At 36.7% G+C, this 21,058-nt stretch overlaps 1 protein-coding gene across 1 annotated transcript in view; it reads left to right on the forward strand.

Annotated features, from left to right (window-relative positions):
• The first annotated feature begins 2,543 nt into the window (after positions 1 to 2,543).
• The window catches only part of Dora (zinc finger SWIM domain-containing dorado), a 51,753-nt gene continuing 33,238 nt past the window's right edge, over positions 2,544 to 21,058 (forward strand). The window contains exon 1 of the mRNA XM_073974552.1: positions 2,544 to 4,954. Coding sequence (XP_073830653.1) covers positions 4,570 to 4,954 — 385 coding nt within the window. The 5' untranslated portion in view covers positions 2,544 to 4,569. The remainder of the gene's footprint in view (positions 4,955 to 21,058) is intronic.

The following is a 21,058-nucleotide window of genomic DNA, read 5'->3' on the forward strand; positions in this document are numbered from 1 at the left end:
TTTAATGGTAATGTTAAAAAAGCGAATTGACAAAAATAGCTTTCCCATGCAAATTTCTTAAAAGATTCGGGAACTGAAAAATGACGGAAATTGCAAAAACTCCATCAGAAATGTCAAAATCAACTCATCAGGCATCGTATTTAGAGCCAATAAACATGCTGCTAGTTTCTACTAGGCAAAATATCTACAGCAGAAAACAACAGCTATTTTTGTTTAAAGAGAAGTGCAAGTCTTACTAGATTTAGGAGTACGGGAACGCATTTCTAGCACTAAACGGGAAAGCAACTGCAAGTAGTAATATTTTGCAGGTTATGAACACAACTTTTATTTAACAAAATTTATTATCATGATGTCTCAACGATAAAATCATTTTTTTTCATTAGTTCGTATTATACATAATTAATGCGATATATAGATAAATTTACGATAATTTTCGAAATAAAGCAGTAAAGTTCTATATTGTCGTATATTTTTGATGTCTAATTCAATTTACAACAAATTGTTTGAAAATTCATGTTCGATCAGTAGTGCGATTCTGTAACTCTCTACCGATGGAATTAACGACAAATGTCGATAGTTAACGATATTTGTCGGTAAGTGCTATTCTGTATACAAATTTTACCGATTTTTATGTCGGTACTTATCGAAAATCATCGGTCAGTTACCGACGAAAGAAAAGGAGTCGTTAAGTCTACCGATATAAAAGAATTTTCATATTTTAAACAAAAAAATCAATGAAAATAAATTTTTTAAGAAATGATTTTGGAATATATTTCTTTGCAAATAAAACAGTTGCTACCCATATAAAAATGTATTGGTGGTTTCGATTAGCATCAACATTAAGAAAGAAGAATATCACCATGGTCGTCATATTCCCTGATAATACGTAAGGCCATGTTTATATTATAGCCTTTTGCAGGGTTAACCTTCTTAAAGAGGATTTATTTGACGAAGGAATTGACATTTGAAACCCAGTCGGTTTGTTAAATCCGGTTATATATAAACGTACTATAATTCTGATATAACAGATCAATATACACAATTTAAATAATTCTGTTCAAAATTTACATATTAAATGTTAGTATTTTAAATGTTCCGTTTCAAACAAATCAACCAATTTGTCCAACATTACACCATGTTTACATTAGAACTTGCCGGGTTATGAGAATTTATACGCATATCCATTGGATTTGACAATTAAAATCCACCGGAATAAATAAAAAATAAAATAAATATAAATAGTTTTAACTATGATTTTTAATATTTAATAAACCCATTGGGTTTCAAGTGTCAATTCTATGGCTTATATTTCAAATAAATCTTTAAAGAGAAGGAAAACCCTGCAAAAGGCTATAATATAAACATGTCCTAAAGTTTAATTTTTCTACATGTAATTTGAAACATACTTATTTTATTTATATAATTTATTTATATTTAAATAATTTCCTTAGAAATTTGAATTATGTTAACTTTGAATGAGCATTATTTCGTTTAAGGTGTGATTTTTCCTATTTCTCCTAAAAAAAACAAGAAACGTTTAAAAATTAGAATAATTTAGATACTTCTTATACGCTTTTCATTTTGAAATGACGTGCATCTTCTTTTAAATTCCGTCATTCTACCGATATTCGTCGCTAAAATTTTTGTATCGATAACATTGAGTTAGAGAATAGCACTTTCGGTAATTCAACCGAAAATTTTCGTTAATTATCAATATCGGTTCGGTAGAAAAAAAGTTACAGAATCCCACTACAGCTGCGCATATGCATCTACCTTGATTATTGCGATATGATTGAAATCAACAAAAAAATAAGTGTAAACACCGGGGTGTATTTCAGGATTTCGTGAAATCCAGTGGATTTTGGAGCGTAAAATTTCCCTGTCAGTAATCAATGTAATTGCTTTGAAAGTAACTTCAATTTCTTTTCCGAACGTTTACACATGCAAGTGCCAGTTCGAAAAAAATTGAAGTTTCGGCTATAATATGCATACGCAACTGTCCGCAAGTTACTTGCATGTGTAAACACCGGGTAATATAAACATGGCCTAAATTCATGATGAATTTCAATCACAATAATTGCTCTGTTCCGGAACCTGCAAGAAGCTACTAATTTTTACTACGATAACAATTTTTCCTTTATGTTATCGAAAAAAATTGTACAAATTAGCAGATTCTTTTAGTACTGGAACAGACAAAATGTATGAAAGTAATGGATTTCAGATGAGATTTCATTTGACGTTTGAGCAATGGAATTGACAGTTGAAATCGAGTGGATTTCGTAAATGTAAACCTATACTATGTTTACATTTACGAAATCCACTCGATTTCATCTGTCAAATCCATATGTTAAACGTCAAATGAAATCCAATGGATTTCAGATGAGATTTCATTTGACGTTTGAGCTATGGAATTGACAGATGAAATCGAGTGGATTTCGTAAATGTAAACTTAGCACTAGCCTAAAGCCACCTTTTTAATAATTGTTGTTTCCTTCATTGCCTTATTTTTTATATTTTAATTCCAACTTATGTATCCCTAACCGAGGGTTGTTAAACAAAAAAAATTTTCTTTTCGCTGATAATTGAAAAAGTTTTTATAAAGATAGCTCCCAACGACGCGACGGAAAATTTTAAATTTTTACTGTAGTCCTCACCAATTATCAATTGATATCCATACCAACAGCAAAAACAACAAAAGGATAATAGTTCTTAATCCAATAATCGTTCTAAATCCAAACAAATAACAAAACGAGAAATTATTTTGTGAAAAAATTCATAAAGAAAAAAATGTTTTCTTTTCAAAGTTGTCGACCATGCAAATGAACGGATAGTATCTAAACGAATGTGTATAAATGTGTAAAAATGTGTGAAAATTAAAATGTGAAATGCATAACTGATTTAAAATAAATAATTTATATAAATTCATTTCAACATGACAACATGAAAGAAAAAAGTTTGTAATGTAATAAAGATAAAAGAAGAGTAAGAAGATCACGCAGAGAAGCAAAGACAAAATAAGTTAAAGAAAAAGTAAAAAGAGAAGAAAAAAAATATCTGGCTGGAGTATAAAAAAGTGAAAAACATTTAGAAAAGAAAAAGTTAAAATGATTGGATGGGGGTGAGAATCAATGGAGCAAAACATCAGAATTTTTGCGACAGAATTTGTTTCAAAAAATTAAACAAAGCAAATAACTGCAGCCAGCGACAACAACGACTTTGAAAACATTAGCAAGGTGTTGCAGCTGTTTTGCTTTGTGTGAGAGAGCAGAACAACGAATACTCAAAAGAAAACAATAACATAAAAGTATAAAATTGATGCTGGAGTTTTGTCTCTTTGCCATTCTCTGTCGGCCAAATGTGAGTTTATTGTGTGCGTTACATTACTTCATTACTTTGTGAATATGTGTACTTGTTTGTATTTGGAAACCACCTTTAAAAAGTCAATGCACTAACAATAATAACAGCATCGACTGCGTCAACAGAGAACATCGCTTGACGTCAACGTATACAGTGCAACGGCAGCAAGAAGCAAACACCGACCAACCTTAACAAAAGAAAAGATAAGATTCTTTTCGTGTATTTTGCTGCTTGTTTTTGAAAGTGCGTTCTTTTTGCGTTCCCTTCTTAAATAAGAACATACAAAGAAAAACAAATAAATTCAAAGTAATTGAGAATAGGAGGGAAGGATAATACATAATAAAAGAGTAACACAACAATATATTGAGAGAGAGCGTGTTGACAAGAGTGAAAGTGAATGTTCTTGTAAATAATTGCACCATTACACAGCTAACATTTCAGAACGCTACTAATGGAGTTGTACTTGAAAACTGCCTCCAAAGTAAAAGTCTTCATAGCCTATAACGAACCTTATCTTGGCCAATGTGAAGTGAACTCCATTCGTCTTGTATTTTGGGTACCATCAACGACAACAAATTGATTGTCAAAAAGTCCTTGCCGCGCCGCGCAGTTGCATATTCATCCGTTATTCAGTTTCATTTGGCAACGTTAACGCAAGCAGCGACATTAGCGCGGTAACAGCAACAACAAAAACAGAACATCTGTGGGGGGTAATAAAGTGAAACAAAAGACGAATTTCATAAAAGGACTTTGGTTAGAGTAGTGTGTGTGTGAGTTGTGGAGAAGAGCAACAAAAAGAAGAAGAAACAAAAAATACATAAGAAAACATTCATTCCCCATTTTCCCCCATTTTATTTGTTTCCATTGTGTCAAAAAGCAAGAAAATAGCGAAGTCAGTACTTTATAATTTTACGGCTTGGAACCAACTCATCTGCATTAAAATAAACCACAGCAAAAAATTCAGTAAACCTACAATTCTGTTAATTTTACACAAAATCGTAAAACACAAATATTGGCAAACTCAAATACCCAGTCGCGTTGTCGGGAGTGTAAAAGAAGAAAGTTAAACAAAAAGAAATAAAACAATATTTTTAATGGAATACAAATTTTAACATTCTTGATTACAAAATAAAACTCTCTGTAAATATACAATATTTTTCGACAACCTCCGCACCGTAATCTCCCTCCAACTATACAGCATCACTCACCATCATGGTTAATCGCAATAACAATCAGGCTGCCAATAACAATGCCAATAATGCTGGTGATCATGTACAGAATCGTCGCAATCCAGCTATTGCCATAGCACCACCTGAAGGTGCAAATGCTGCAGCAGGCGGTGCAGCCGGTGGTAATGGTGGGGCAGCTGCCGTAGATTGGGTCCAAGAGGATTTAGAACGTTACAGTTTCGATGATTCCGATCGTTTTGAAGAAGATTCTCTATGTAGTTGGAGTTCAGAGCCAGAATCATTGTATAATAATTGGAGAGGTTGGAAGAAACCATCAAATTTTGGTATTGGTGGAAATGCGTCTACAACAGCCACAGGAGCTGTTGGCATTGATGCCACGGCAAATGGAAATTGTGGCAAGGGAACAGGTGAGTAAGCATTTTTTTGAGAAGCTGAATATTTATTTTGTCTTTTCCTGAAGCAGGAAATCAAGTTGCAATCAAAATTGAAGTGAATTTATTGATTTATGTTTCATAAACCCTATTTATAAGCCTTTGTACTGCCTTTATTGTCGCTCATTCTCTTGACGTGTTATCGTTGTAAATCGATAAAGCCGGTACTCTCCGTGTTTAAAACGACGTTGATATTCACCGTCAACGCAGATTGACCCATAAATCTATGGAAGGATTTTTTTCAAAAACACACCAAGTGCTTCCATATTTGTTTGGTCAAGTAGTCATGCTTCGGAACCACACATGGGCACGGCAGCGGGTTCTCTGTACCGGATTGACCCGGGACCACACAACATCAGCGTTCCGGCCAGCGGCTGCCACCTCAGTGTACATGTGTTTGTATTTGTTTCGTTTTTCTGTGCTGGGAGCGGCATATCCCGGAATGTCTGCTCTGGATTCTTTTGGTCCGTGCCGGGACGGAGGAAAACCCAGGACCAATATATTTGCTCTCGGTTTGTCACATCCGCATCTTCACCCATATCCAATCTTCGGTGAGATGCAATAGATGTCAGGAGTGGGTGCATTTAAGGGTTTGCTCTGGACTTGCCCACGCGAGGGACTACGATAGGGACTATGTTACTGAATGCTGCGTCGTCAGATTACGAAACTCCTTCGTCGTCGGATTACGAGTCCCCCAAAAGCAACCTCACGCGCAGCATTTAACACCAGCCGTCGTTGTTCCAATCCCAGAAAATGCATCCTTTTTGCAATTTAATTGCAATGGGCTCCGATGTAAGATCGATGAAATAATGGACTTTATGAGTCGGAAGAAGATCAAGGTCGCGGCGGTGCAGGAAACCATGCTGAACGACCACAGTTCAGTACGCTGTGATGGTGTGATGGAAGTAACTCGGTTACGAGATCTGACCAGAGGTCTTTTTCTGGTACCGCAGGTGGTGTGGAATAATGGGGAATCTCAACTCTCCACCATGCCATCACAGATCTTTTAGATCTTGTCGGGGGCACTTTCAAACATAATAGGTTGCCGTTCGCCAGCTTCAGAGCGGAAGAGGTGAATGGGCCTCGCTCCTCGCAGTGAGAAAGCTACGTCCATGTAAACGTGGTGATTAGACTGCTACATCAGTGTAACACTTGTGTTGCACTCTTCCCATTCCCCGATCGTGCCTAAACTCTTTCTCACTTTGGGTGACCAGTCCCGTGTTGTATGGAACAAAAACTGGTAGTAGTTTCGACTACGAAGTCTGACCGGAGACTTTCTGGTACCGCGGGAGTCAGGAGCCCCTAGATCTGTTGATCTAGCCTGACTATGGAGAGGCACCTATTTGGTTGCAACGCGGTGGTTGTGGTTTGGACCCAAATCGCGGGTAGAGTTTCGGCTCGATGTGGAGTTGCATTATCAACCGGGTGCTGCGACCCATAGAGCAGCGGAGGTGTAAGATAGTCCTCAACCCCTTACCAAGAGGGAAGTGAAGCCCATAATTGTGGATCTTCGAATTGGTACCTGCGGGATAGACTTGGGGACTCAGTGGAGAGCTACCACTCTCTAAGAGTACTCTGGGTAATTCCAAAGGGGCGCTGGCCGACGCATTGTATCGCGACCCCGGGTGCAATGGTGCACCATGGTTAGAGCCGTCAAGGCGAGAACCATGTAAAACCCCCTCGACTTCATCTCCCCATTCGTCCCGAGACATCATCAATGCTGCAGCCGCTCGCCATATACCTGCTGGTCGAATACCCGAAGTAAGACCAAATTTCCCAGCAGAGGCGACGGGATTAGCAAATGAGCGTGGTGAGCCAGAGTCAGGGAGCTGACACTGGAAATTAACAGGCTGGTCGGCGAACATAAGCGGAACAAGTGGTTAAATCATCTGAAGAATTGCAACATTGGAGCCGGTATAAGTAAATTATGGACAAAGGTTTAGTCACTCTCGAACCCCGAAAGGAGGGATTACAGGACCTCAGTCACGTTTGGCGGCGTTACGTTGACTGACGCGAAGAGATGTGCAAGTTACTTCAATCGACTGTTTGTCGAGCACCCCGAGAGTGACAGGGCGAAGAGAACAGTGTTACGTCGCATTAGATCTCTTCCTGCCGAGAATGAACCTGCCGAGAAATGAACAGTTTACAATGGATGATGTTGTGAATTTTCATGGTAATGTTGAAACAGCTGGATGAGCCGGGAGTGGAGTATCTCACTAAAGTTCTCAACCTGTCGCTAGCCACCCTTATTGTTCCCGAAGTCTGGAAAATGGGCATGGTGGTCCCGCTACTGAAGCCAGGCAAGGATGCCAGCAAAGGTGAATTGTACAGACCGATTTCGTTTTGTCACCTGTAACGAAGACCCCTGAGGCCTTCAATCCCACGGCAGCGGGTTCTTTCGTACCGGATTGACCCGAAACCATTGTTTCGGCCAGCGGCTGCCAACCCAGCAAAAAAACCTATTCTTATACGTAGGTTTCTAGCTGCTACAACAACAACAACCCCTGAGGTCTTAGGCCTCCCCAGCATTAGAAATAGCTATCAAGTTGCCGATCATCAGCATGGATTCCGTAAGCAGCACAGCACTACAACAGCGCTGCACGCCATCTCCACACATATTTGTCGAGGACTCAAGCAGTAGCGGCCGTGTGATAGAACAGTGATGGTGGCGCTTGACTTATCAAAAGCATTTGATACTGTCAAGCACTCCACGCTGTTCGAGAACATCGAGCAGACAACCCTCCGGCCAAGTCTGAAACGTTGGATAATCAACTATATGTGTGGTCGCCAGTCGTATGTGGAATTCAGAAACAAGAAATCCAAGCCCCGTAGAGTGAAACAGGGAGTTCCCCAAGGAGGGGTGATATCTCCGGAACTGTTTAACCTCTACCTTTCCTGTATTCCGCCCCCGGCATTGAGATCCTAACGTATGCGGATGATTGTACGATCCTGGCGTCAGGTACCTACCCTGACCACATCTGTGAGAGACTGAACTCCTACTTAACCGATCTTACCACCTTTTTCCACGCGAGGAATATGCAGATATCCGCCACTAAATCGACGGCCACTTTGTTCACCACATGGACGGCGCAGTATAGAAGAGAGTTGAATATCAGGGTCGTTGGTAGCAGAATTCCGACCACAAACTGCCCCAAAATTCTAGGGGTTACCTTCGACACCACTTTCACCTCGTCCGCCCATGCCACAGCAAACCGTGTCAAGTCCCTAGCCGGCAGCACTTGGGATGCGGATAGAGAAACGCCTTGCATAAGATCGTACAGGTTTGGAAACAATTTTTCACTTATCAGCACATTTCACATTAGTTTTCAGCTGGTCGAAATACACAAGAATTTTCCTTATAAACAGAAGCCAGAGACATGTGTATGTCTATAAAGCCATTAATGAGATTGGACCTCAGTCAGTACAATTTCCTGTTAATCAAACTACGGTCAATAGGAGGAACAATTCAAATTTAAGAGTTGCAAAATGTCGCATGGAGTTAACGAAACAAAGAATTGAGCACAATGGAAGTGTACCTATGTTTTAACCACGTTCCCAGTTTTATCTATATATATAAAAGAGCTTAGTGATGACTGAGTGAGTGAGTGACATGTATATTATCGCCCAGGCGAAACCGCTGAAGTTAGAAAGCTGAAATTTTGACTGTGGGTTGCTGTCGGTGAGTAGGGGTGAGATAAGGCTGGGTTTTTGGAAATTCGACCTATAAGGGTACGAAAAGTACTAAAAGGTACTAAATATGGTACCCTTTGTATTAGGCAAACGGGAAGAGCTAGAATTCTGAAATTTGGAATGAGGGTAACCGATGCAGAGTAAGAAAGATGTACCAAAGGGTTTTGGGAAATTCGACCTCTAAGTGTACGAAAAATACTAAATTTAGTACCAATTGTATATTTTGAACGGATTTAGCTAGAAACTTGGAATTTGGTATGGAAATGAAGGTTGGGAAGTCGTGTTTATAAAAGGAAATGGTTTGTGAAATTCGTACTCATGTGTACGAAATGTTTTAAATGGTACTAAATTTAGTACAATTTGGATTTGGGTGAAAGGATAGAGCTAGAAACCTGACATTTGGAATTAAGATTACTGACGGAATATAGGATTGCGATATGTGGGTAGTTTTCGAAATTTGTACTTAAGTGTACGACAAGTACTAAATGGTACTTAATTTTGTACAACTTGGATTTGGGTGAAAGGATAGAGCTGGAAACTTTAAATTTCGAATTAAGATAACTGTTGAAGTGTACGATTGATATATGGGGTAATTTTAGTACTTGTGTTTACGAAAAGTACTAAATGGTACTAAATTTGGTACAATTTGGATTTGGTTGAATGAATAGAGGTGGAACCCAGCAAGTTCGTACTTATTTCGTACTAGAATTTGAAATTTGGAACGAGGGTCACTGATGGAGAGTTATAGAGAGAACCCTTTGGTATGGTTTTTGGAAATTCCACCTATAAGTGTACGAAAAGTACTGAAAGTTACTAAATTTGGTACCAATTGTATATTTTGAGCGGATATAGCTACAATCTTCAAATTTAGTATGGGAATCAAGGTTGGGAAGTGGTGATGATATAAGGAAATGATTTTGGAAGTTCGTACTTATGTTTACGAGAAGTAATAAATGGTACTAAATTTGGTACAATTTGGATTTGGGTGAACGGATAGAGATGAAAACCCGAAATTTGGAATTTAGATTACAGTCGTGAAATATGGGGTAGTTTTGGAAATTCATACTTACGTGTACGAAAAGTACTTAATGGTAGTAAATTTTGGATTTGGATAGGCGTGGAAAACTGAAATTTGGAATTAAGATTACTGATGGAGTGAAGGACTGAGGTAGTTTTGGAAATTCGTACTTATGGGTACGAGAAGTACTAAACGGTACTAAATTTGGTACAAATTTGATTTGGGTGAACGGATAGAGCTAGAATCCTGAAATTTTGAATTTATTTACTTTACGAAAAGTTGTATACGGTACTAAATTTGGTACAATTTGGATTTGGGTGAACGGATAGAGCTGGAATGCTGAAATTTGGAACTAAGATTACTTTTGGAGTGTAGGTTTAAGAATTCGTACTTATGGGTACGGACAGTACTAAATGGTACTAAATTTGGTAAATTTTGGATTTGCATAGACATAAACCTGAAATTTGGAGGTAAGATTACTGTTGGACTGTAGGATTGAGTTAGTCTTGGAAATTCATACTTATGGGTACGGAAAGTACTAAATGGTACAATCTTTGGTATAATTTAGATTTGGGTGAACGGATAGAGCTGGAATCCTGAAATATGGAAGTAAGATTACTGTTGGACTGTAGGATTGAGTTTGTCTTGGAAATTCGTACATATGGGTACGGAAAGTACTACATTTGGTACAATGGTCACGGAATTAAGATTACTGTTGGACTGCAGGATTGAGTTAGTCTTGGAAATTCGTACTTATGTGTACGGAAAGTACTAAACGGTACTAAATTTGGTACAACTTGGATTTGGGTGAACGGATAGAGCAGGAATCCAGAAATTTCAAGTTAATGTTATCGTTGGAGTGTAAGGTTAAGGAAGTTTTGGAAATTCGTACTTATGGGTACGAAAAGTACTAAATGGTACTAAATTTGGTTCAATTTGGATTTGGGTGGAATCCTGAAATTTAGACTACTGTTGGAGTGTAGGACTGAGATAGTTTTGGAAGTTCGTACGTATGGTTACGAAAAGTAATAAATGGTACTAAATTTGGAACAATTTATTTTTGGATGGACGGCTAGGGTAGAATCCTGAAATTTGGAATTACTTTTGGAGATAGTTATTGAAATTCGTACTTTTATGCGAAAAGTATTAATGGTATTATGAATAGAGATGGAATTCGGAGATTTGGTATTATAGACACTCTTGATGAGTTGGGTTGAGGTATGGATGTGGTTGGGGATATACGTACAATAAGTGTACGAAAATTACAAAATGGCACAGAATTTCGTTCAAATGTTGTATTTTTTTTATTTTTGCCTTATTAAGGCGAAGGTTATTTATAGTGATATTTAATTAATTCTCTTTCGAGTTGAGCTGTTTATACCTAAGAAATTTTTATTGTGTAAATTAGTAGAGCTGAAATTGTGAAATTCGATATTATGTATACGAAAAATACTAAATTGCGGTTGGGATTTAGTTTTGGATAAAAGGCAGTAGTTTTTTAACTTATACATATTATAAGTACTGAATTTGGTACCAGTTTTGCGTTGCTTGAAGGGATAAAGATGGAATTTGGAATTGTTGTATGAGGGATGGTGTTGGTGTTTAGATAAGGATATTTTGAAATGCATACAAATTCTGAAATTAGAGGGCTGGCTGACTTATTGAGAAATACGAAATGTACTGAATGGTATTAAATTTGACGTTGGTGTAACAATGAAGCAGGGATTATATAATTAGTGTGTGAAAAGTACAAAATTGCAATAAATTTGGTAGTGGGCTTAGGAATAGAAGTGGAATTCTGGTATATTATTTATTTGTCAGGTTTATTGTTAAAATTATAAGAAATGTACAAGAAGTATTAAGTAATACTTAATATTGAAGCACTGGTATTGAGTAAATCGATAAATGAAATTTGCTGTGAGGATCACTGTTCAGATTGGATCAGAATGTTTATTAAAATCCACCTTTAAATGCATGAAAGGTTTCTACATGTAATACACTTGGCATTGGGTGAACAAGTAGAGATAAAACTGTAACATATGAGCTAAGGTTTTGGATTCTAAAAATTGCAATGAATAATGTACTATTGTTTCTATATTAACACGAATTCGGTTTCTAAATAATGTAATAATTGTTTCACAAACATCCCAGACGGGACAAGGGAGACTTCTCTCATATCAAAGAGTCCACCCCAATTCATAATAGCTCCGAACAACGTGCCTTACGACACCACTTGTAGAGAAGTTTTACATGGCTGAAATACTCAGGAAATGTCGCCAACATTACTGTGGGGTATTTTGCCACCGTCGAAAATTTGATGTTGTCTGGCCGGAGAATCGATCGGTTTTCTACATTCTGATATCACAAATTCCAAAAATCGGTTGGAAAATGTGGATAAAATTTTCAAAATACCCATACCGTTCTAATAGAACATGGACTGAAATTTAAAATGTAGGCCGCTGTTGAAGTGGAGAGGTCTTTTTTTGAGATTCGAACAAAACGTGTACGAACAGTACTTGAAAGAAATTAAGTATCAATTCAAATAGGTATTAGTACATAAAAATTTTCAGTGTTCACCATATTAAATATTGTTTATTTGAATATTATTTTTTTTGCTAGTAAAAAATAAAAGGACAGTTGCATTATTTAAAAGAGAATTAAAGTCTCAATTACTAACTAATATTGAAATGCTTCTTATGAAAATTAACGTAAATAAAAAAGAAATTAAACATGTTCATTTGAGTATTGCAAACTAAATCGACTCAATATAGCCTTCAAGGCGATGAGGCAACATAAATTTATTGTAATGAATTATTTTGAAATAAATAAAAATACAAAAAAAAGAGGTGAAAGAACTCCAGTTCTATTCACAAAACTTTCTCCTACACATAAATTGTTAATCCTGCCCCCCATTTATATTACGTATACGCAGTTTGTTCATACAAATGATGTGGGCTATTGGAGCTGCGTAGTGAATAGTTCATTTGGCACAGCTCTAATATGTATGTTTGTATGTACGTTTATATGTAAATAATGTAAATTTTATTATATGGCCTATTTACATCGAAAATGTGGTGATTTCTGATCCTCCTGATGGATATCAATCACCTTGCAAATGGTTAGATATAGTCATACGACCATGTCTTTTAGATTCATTCAATAAAATACTAATCGAACTATAGTCAGTCCTACCGTATAATGTGATCTAGTTTCTCTTCTTTTGGTATGTGGTTTTTTTATTAAATTGAGCTTTAAGCCAATAAAATTCCTATTGTCGTCCCTACCATTAACCCGTAAGGGAATCTTCGTTTAAGAGAATCATCAGTGACGATTAAATACTGCATTGATTGATTTGCCCATAGCAAAAAAAACCTCAACAGCAACAAAATCATGTTCCCTTCCATTCAATAGATTGGCATCAACCATATTTATTTGCCGATTTATATTTAGAAACATTGAATTCTCTTTATGCCCTGCAATAAACATTTAACGTTTAAATCACGAATAAATAAAAACAAAAGCAACAATAATTTTGAAGTAATTGACAGGAGGAAAGCAACAGCAAAATGCTTGTAGGATAAGAAACATTGAGACCATCTCGTGCCAGTGCAAGCAGAACGTGAATGCAGTAAGTAATAAACGAGAACTGCGGGAAAAGAACTAAAGAAGCAACATTTTAAAATTCGAAATTCAACGTTTACAGTAAAACATTGTTGCCAAACAAAACATGAAGCATGTTGTATAGCTGTAGAGTAGGGCTTTGTTTGGGGAGAAATACAATCAAGAAAAAAAAACGTATTTTGACTCTGCAGTTAAGGTTTAAGCATTGTTCTTCTTACTGTTGAAAATGTACAAATGTCTGTCTGTAACTTAAATGATGTCCTGCTCAAATCATTGTTGTTGTTCCCTTCGTATCATAAACAAGTTTGTGTTCATGTACATATTATAGCACCAGACAAACAGACATTACTGTAACAAAATTTTTCTCATACTCCACTAGACTTCGCATACTTCGTATATATTCTTTCATGGTTTGCTAGCTGCCGATTATTATGCCTTCCCCTTAAATGCTTCACAGCTATATTTTTGATTTTGCTGGCAAACAGTCAGTCAGCCAGCCAGCCAGCCAGCCAGCTTGATCCGAAAGATGAATTCGTAAATTGACATTGATTTGAGATTTAATGCATAATTTACGATGCAATCGCACGTCTACAATATACCAAATCGACGGGTTCAAGCAGCAATATACAGTGAGTCACAGTCGAAAGTATCCACTTCGGCTTTTTAATTATAATCGCGATTGCAAAGAGTTAGTTAATGCAAGTGATTTTATTCTTTTGTATCGGTCGTGTCGCGTTGCCAGATGCAATTTTTACATTACGTATGGCAAAAGTCGCCTGACGACGTCAAATTCTGTCGCCATAAAGTTCCTTTTCGGGCGACAACAAATTAGTCGCCTTGCATTTTTACAAACGAAAAACTGAAACGTAAGTAACATTGTCATTTATTTTAAGTGAATTTATTTAATATTATATACGTTTTTTGGTGTTTCAGTGCTTATATTGGTAGGAATTACTACAAAACAGCAATTTGAAATGCTACTTGAAAAAATGGAAGCCCACCCAAACATACATAGCTCGTGGAGTCAGACTTTTTGGCGAAACTAAAGCGACTTCTGATGAGGTGTGGAAGGATGTTGCGTACAACAGATGAATGGCACAGAGTATGGACCCATTTTAAATCCAAACTAAAGAAAAAAAAATACTTCATATCTACAAATTTGTAAAAATGGTTGTATAAATAGATGTTATCAAAATCAGCCTTTGTCTTCTAGCCGTTTACATTCAAAATAAGCCTGATGAGCTGGCCTAAACCACCATAGTGGTTTAGCATAGTGGTTGAGTGTGTGGTACTTCGCTAGAATTCATTTTTCAATACAAATTCCTTAGGCCATGTTAGCTTGATTAATTCAAATAATTAATTAAAAACATGTCTCAAAAAATGTCTATTCAGATATAAATGGCGAACATCTTCCTTTGGTCCCATTATATGTACGTGTGCATCCGACAACGCCCGGGAAATTTGTTTTTGAGTAAAAATAGTTTTTATTTTGACGCTTTTCATCTTCAGTTAATTTGGAAACAATCCAAATTGTACACAGTTTTTCCTCTATTAACTCCAGAACTTCACTTAATACCTTTGACAATGTGGGCTGAGCCATCCCGAGGTTAAAGTCATTGCCATGGGATTTTTGAAAGCTTCCTTCTGCAAAAAATCTTAGAGCAGCACACACTTTAAGGAGTGGCTGTATTGCTGTTGATCTGTGGGATTTTCAGAGTCATTTTTAATGCATCTACTATATAAATAACAGCGCCTTTGGAAGCCGACATGACTCGCGTCGCAATACGGAATCGACCCATATAATCGCGATTGCAAAAAGTTAATTAATGAAAGCGATTTTTCCCCTATTGACTGCAACACTTCACAGATACAACTGACAATGTGGGTTGGGTTATACCGAGGTAAAAGTCATTGCCATGGGATCTCGGAAACCTTACTTCTGCAAAAAAAAAAAAAAAAAAAACCGTAAAGCAGCACACCCTTAAGGAGTGGCTGAATGGCTGTTGATCTACGGCTTTTTATACCCTCAGCCTTTAGGCTAAAGAGGTTATATACACTTTGATACGACCAAAAATGTGTCTCATTGAAATAATGGGTTTAGACCCCAAGTATGTTTGTACGATTTCCGTTCCAGACAATTTTGAGTCGATCTAGCAATGTCCGTCCGTCTGTCTGTATGGCTGACTGGTGCGCACGATAACTCTCGAACGGATCAATCGATTCGGTTCAAAGTTTGGGTATCGAAATATTTTGTCCAGATTTGGTTTAAGTTCGAAGATGGGCCATATCGGTCCACTCCTTTAGGTACCTCCCCCACAAAAGTTCAAAAATGATCGGAAAAATTGTCCGCACGATAACTCTTGAAGGGAGTAACCGAATTAGTCCATACTTTGCACATCGTGACATTTCTACCAGACATAGATAAGGTTCCAATATGGACCCTATTGGTCCACTCTTTCGAGTACCTCCCACACAAAATTTTGCTTAAGTGCAGTTTAAAGCCTGCTCTCGAATCGCTTTGATTTTTGTTGCAGCCACTTGTATTCACTACCCCCATTACGACGATATAATTTTTTTTCAGGAGCAAGTCCATACTTCCTCAGAAATCAGCACGAAAACTGCAAACAACCCATATAATACCATGTTTCGTAGTTGGAGCGCACGATAACTCTCGAACGGATCAACATATTAGGTTCAAATTTTGGGTCTTTCATTATTTTGTCCAAACTTAGTTTAAGTTCGAAGATAGACCATAAAGGTTCAAAAATGTTCGCCAAGATTGTGGGCATGATAACTCTAAGAGGGAGTAACCGAATTGAGTCGAACTTTGCTATTGGTAATATTATTATCAGGCATATATCGGGTTCTAATATGGACTATATCGGTACACTCATTTAGGTACCTCCCACAGAAAATTTGGAAAAAGTATAGTTTAACAACTCCTCTCTGATCTTAATAATTTGTGATGCAGCAGGTTGCACTTGCGGCCCCAGTTACGACGTTGTAATTTTTTTCGTGGGCAAGTCCATACTTCCAGAGCTAATGACCCAAAAAGGTCCAGAAAATCCTACCGGCAACACCTAAACTGGCTAATGTGTAAAACAACCCTTTAAGAGAGAAATCGATTTAGCTCAAACTTTGTAAATTGAAAAGTGAAATTGTAATATATTTAAATTCAGAAAATTAAGTACAACATTTTTAATTATATAGTCTGTAAGGAAAATATTCATGGACTAATAAAGAAAAAAAAATTATTTCCTACAGATTTGTATTAGGTCCGAATATGTACTACATCGGATCACTCCTATGGGTACATCCTACCCAAAGTTTGGAAAAAATGCACTCGTCTTGGATCATTTCGAATTTTGTTGCGACATGTAGTTTTTTGCGACCCTTTCCATCCTGGAAAATTTTCCCAACAGCTAAAAAACCTACAGAAGTATTGTGTTAACTTTTTTTCTTCGGGTACGTGGCTGAGGGTACATCTCTGTCGGCTCAGCTGACTGATACTTTCTTACTTGTTTAAAGTCATTTTTAATGCCTTTACCATATAAAGAACATCATATTTTGAAAGCCGAAAATAGCATTTAAACCTAAATTATAAACAATTATTTTGATGATTGTTGGAAACAAAAAATCTACTCACAATACCGAGTAGATTCGATTCGATTCTAATTTCCTCTTAAATGTCTTCTTATAGGTGCTACCACTGATATTTTTTCTCATTTATTCAAATCAAAACAAAAAAACGCACCGCTACATTGCCGATAACTTGTTATCGGCGATTATTTTCTATCGCTTTACATAATACAAATTTTAAATGTTGTCGCAGAGACGACTAGCATCGCGACACGACTGGTGTCACAATACGGAATCGATCCATTATATTTTTACATTAGTGTTTTAACTTAAAATTAATAAAAAAAAACTAGAAATTTTCTGGTAAATTCAGATAAAACATAATAGGTTTGTCTTTTTACTTAATAAATGTTGCTTAAACCTTTTTTCAGCAACTTTTCCTTCATACAACTGTCAAAATCTGCAATTTTAGTAATAATTATTACAACATGATTTTTTTACCTTGCAGTGAAAAGTATCTACCTGGTAATGCTTACAATTTTATTATTCTTGTGTTGAAATTACATGCACAACATTACAAAAGTTTTTTAGGATTGCCGAAAAAATTAGTTTTTCATCATGCCGAAATGGGCAAATCTCAACAAAAGATGTTCAAAAAATCATATTGAGGCATAAAACCGAGAATAGAACCTGCAACAAGTCAAAAAACAGCGAGAAAAAAATTTCACTGAAAGAGACGAAAAGTGTTTTCTTCGAGATGGCCGGCCCATAACACCTAAATATGCTGAGATCATGGAGAAATATCTTAACAAAAAGTGTAACACAGAAACCATTAGGAGAATTTAGCGTAAGCATGGTTACCCAAGTAGTGACAGCTGGTTGAACTCTGACATAGTGAAATCGGCTCGTACGCTAAGAAATCTAGCCTATTCAGAGTGGCGTAGACGACCTACCGAGAATAACAGGCGTATATATTGCTTATATAGAAACCGTTGTAAGGCGGTTTTGCGCACGGAAAAAAGAAAGTATTTTAATCATTTATTTGGTTCCATGAATAATACTCAACTTTGGAAATCTCTTAGATCTTTTGGCTGTCTGGATAGTGATGATGAGGTGTTTAATATTGATGTCAATGCTGTTAATAATTATTTCGTCAATACTGGCAGTTCGTTTGTTGGTGCAGATGCGGAACGTAGAGCGGATGACAGGCGGTTGGATTTATTCCGATTTAACTGTGTATTTATGGAGGATATTGTAAATGCTGTCCGTAGGGTAAAATCTGGTGCTGTAGGAATTGATGGGGTCCCTATACACTTTTTCAAGAATATCTTTCCTTTTATTTCTGTTCACTTTTTACATTTTGTAAACTGTATATTTATGACATCTGCTTTTCCTAAGGCATGGAAAACAGCACGTGTTGTACCTGTCCCTAAAAAAGGCGTTTCGTATGAATTGTCTAACCTGCGACCTATTAGTATTTTGCCTATGATGTCTAAGATTGTTGAGCATGTCATTAAAGATGCCATCTTTGAGTTCTTAGATGAACGTGGTTTTCTTAGTACTTCACAGTACGGTTTCAGGCATGGGCGTAGTACTACGTTGCACTTGTTAACACTTACCGACGCCATTAGGGATGTTTTTAACAGTTCTAATGTTGGCTTGCTTGTTGGTGTTGACCTGTCTAAAGCATTTGACACTATTGATCATGACCTTCTGATTGACAAATTGAAGTGGAAATTTGGGTTTGAATCTTCTGCATGTAGATTATTATCTTCGTATTTGAATGAGAGATCGCAATTTGTCGTCCACGAGGGTATTCAATCGGAGGTCTGTGATGTTCATCGTGGTGTTCCGCAGGGGTCAGTGCTGGGTCCAGTTTTGTTCATCATGTTCATTAATGACATTGTGGAATCTGTAAATGTTGGGAATTGTAATCTGTTTATGTATTCGGATGATGTCCACATTTTTCTGAGAGGACCATGCCTGCAGGATTTGGAAGTTGTTGCAACTTCGGTGTTACATTCTGTTTCTTCGTGGATTTGCTCTAATGGACTAACCATTAACTGGAATAAAACCAAAGCTATATTGTTCAACAATTCTGTTTATGACTCTTCCTTTCGGATATCTGTTAACTCTGTTACCGTAGAGATTGTTAGCAGTATGAAGTGCATGGGTGTTGTTATTGATAACAAATTAGACTTTAAATTACATATTGATTTACTTTTGGCTCGTGTTAGATTCCAGTTGCGAAGGTTGTACAGTCTCGAAGCTTATTTGCCGTTCCCTGTTAGGAAAAAAGTTGCAGTGGCTTTGCTTATGTCACATGTTAACTATTGCTTGGAGGTTGTATCTGGTACTTCATCCGTTCAAATCCAACGTATTGCAAGAGTTGTCAATTCTATTGTGCGATTTGTATATGGTCTTCGTCGTAGAGAGCATGTATCGCAATTTGTTGATCATTTTCTGGGATTACCGTTTCTGAAGTACATTAAATTTCGTGTACTTCTATTGCATTATAGTGTTATGACTGGTGTTTCCTCGTGTCTCCGTGGAAATTTTATATATTGTAGTTCCTTTCGTAATCCCCAGATAACTTACCCTAGATTCACGTCATTGATTGGTGAGCGGTCGTTTGTTGTAAGGGTCGCTAGGTTGTGGAACCAGCTCCCTCTGTCCTTACGAAAATTTACATTTCCTACATATTTATACAAAAGGAAGTGCTTTGAGTTTCTGCAGGCTAGTTCCTAAATGATTTTCTTGTCCTTTTTGCGTATTGCTTGATATGGGTTTCCTTTTTTTATTTTTGTCATTTTTCTTTGAGGATGGGGAGCCTTTTATATTTTATATGAACTTTTATGCTTTTTAAAGTAGTGGCTAGGTCTGCTCTATTATATAGACTGGATAATAGCATTTTTTTTGAAAGGATAAATACCTCCTATTCTTACTGATTTTTCTATACTCTGGTTTAGATACATATGTGAGGGTAGGTTTAGTTTATATATCCTTGTTTCCTTTTATGGGGTTGCATATTGGTCATATTTTTTTATTGTTTAGTTTTAATGCTTAAAAACTCTTGTTTTAAGGGTATCTGTAGTAAGTTAATCTATTCCTGGTCCATACAGGAGCTCTTCATTCATGTTTCATTCATAGGTTACATACAAGTGAATTCATTTCAGGAATTCCCAACAGGTAGCCACAGTGAGGTACATTAAAATTATGCAAAAAGAAGTGGTATAATAAACCAATAAAGTACGCCTAAACACACAAACCGCTACGGGTTCTCCACTTTGTTTCCCTTAAATTCATTTAACCAGTTGTTCATAATTCTAAAGGATGGCCCTTTAAAGACATACAAAGATTTAATTTGATCGATGCACTCTTGCCGTGATTATCTACGTCGAAATTTGTGAAGAATGATCGGACGAAAGAGTTCACAAGTAAATTTCATTTTTTTACAAAGTGATTTTTTCAAGTCACTGTAAACAACAAAACACATGGTCGTATGACAAACTGTCCTAGGCACGTTTAGGTTAAAAATTGTCGAACTTTCCAAAAAAATCCAAATGATGCCTGGCAACACCCGATGTTGCCTACGCCATATTGTTTTCGTGTAGCCCTTGTATAAATACTAAAAATCGCCAAATTCGATGGTTCGATTGGAGTTCGTTCTAGAACATGATAAAAGGTTTTTGAGTATTGGAGGACCGTAATTTTGGCCGATTTGAAAAGTAGCTTTGAAAAAAAGGGATTGGAGACTACATTTCAATTTTATCAAGATAATGACCCCGAGCACACATCACACATTGTTCGAGAATGGATGCTGTACAACTGTCCAAAAGTGATTCAAACACTTTCCCAATCCCCGGATTCGAGTCCTATAGAATATTTATGGCGTGTTTTGGAGACAAATATAAGAAGTCATAACATCTCAAGTATAGCAAACCCAAAAATGCCTTGCTTCTTGAATGGGGAACAAATTCAGATATCGCAAAAAGGGTCAAAGCTGTAAAGGATATCATACCGAGTACTAAACACCTCAGAAATCCTTTTAGTGTGGATTCTTTCGATGCTGTTTAACAATTTTTATTTTTGTTTTTTTTTTTTTCAAAATAGTCTGGCTTAATCCCATTATTGTTGTTTTATTATTTTAAAACAACTAATTTATTAGTGGA

The sequence above is a fragment of the Musca autumnalis genome, unplaced genomic scaffold, assembly GCF_047663935.1.
Source record: "Musca autumnalis isolate F117 unplaced genomic scaffold, ASM4766393v1 scaffold_3, whole genome shotgun sequence".
Taxonomy (NCBI): domain Eukaryota; kingdom Metazoa; phylum Arthropoda; class Insecta; order Diptera; family Muscidae; genus Musca; species Musca autumnalis.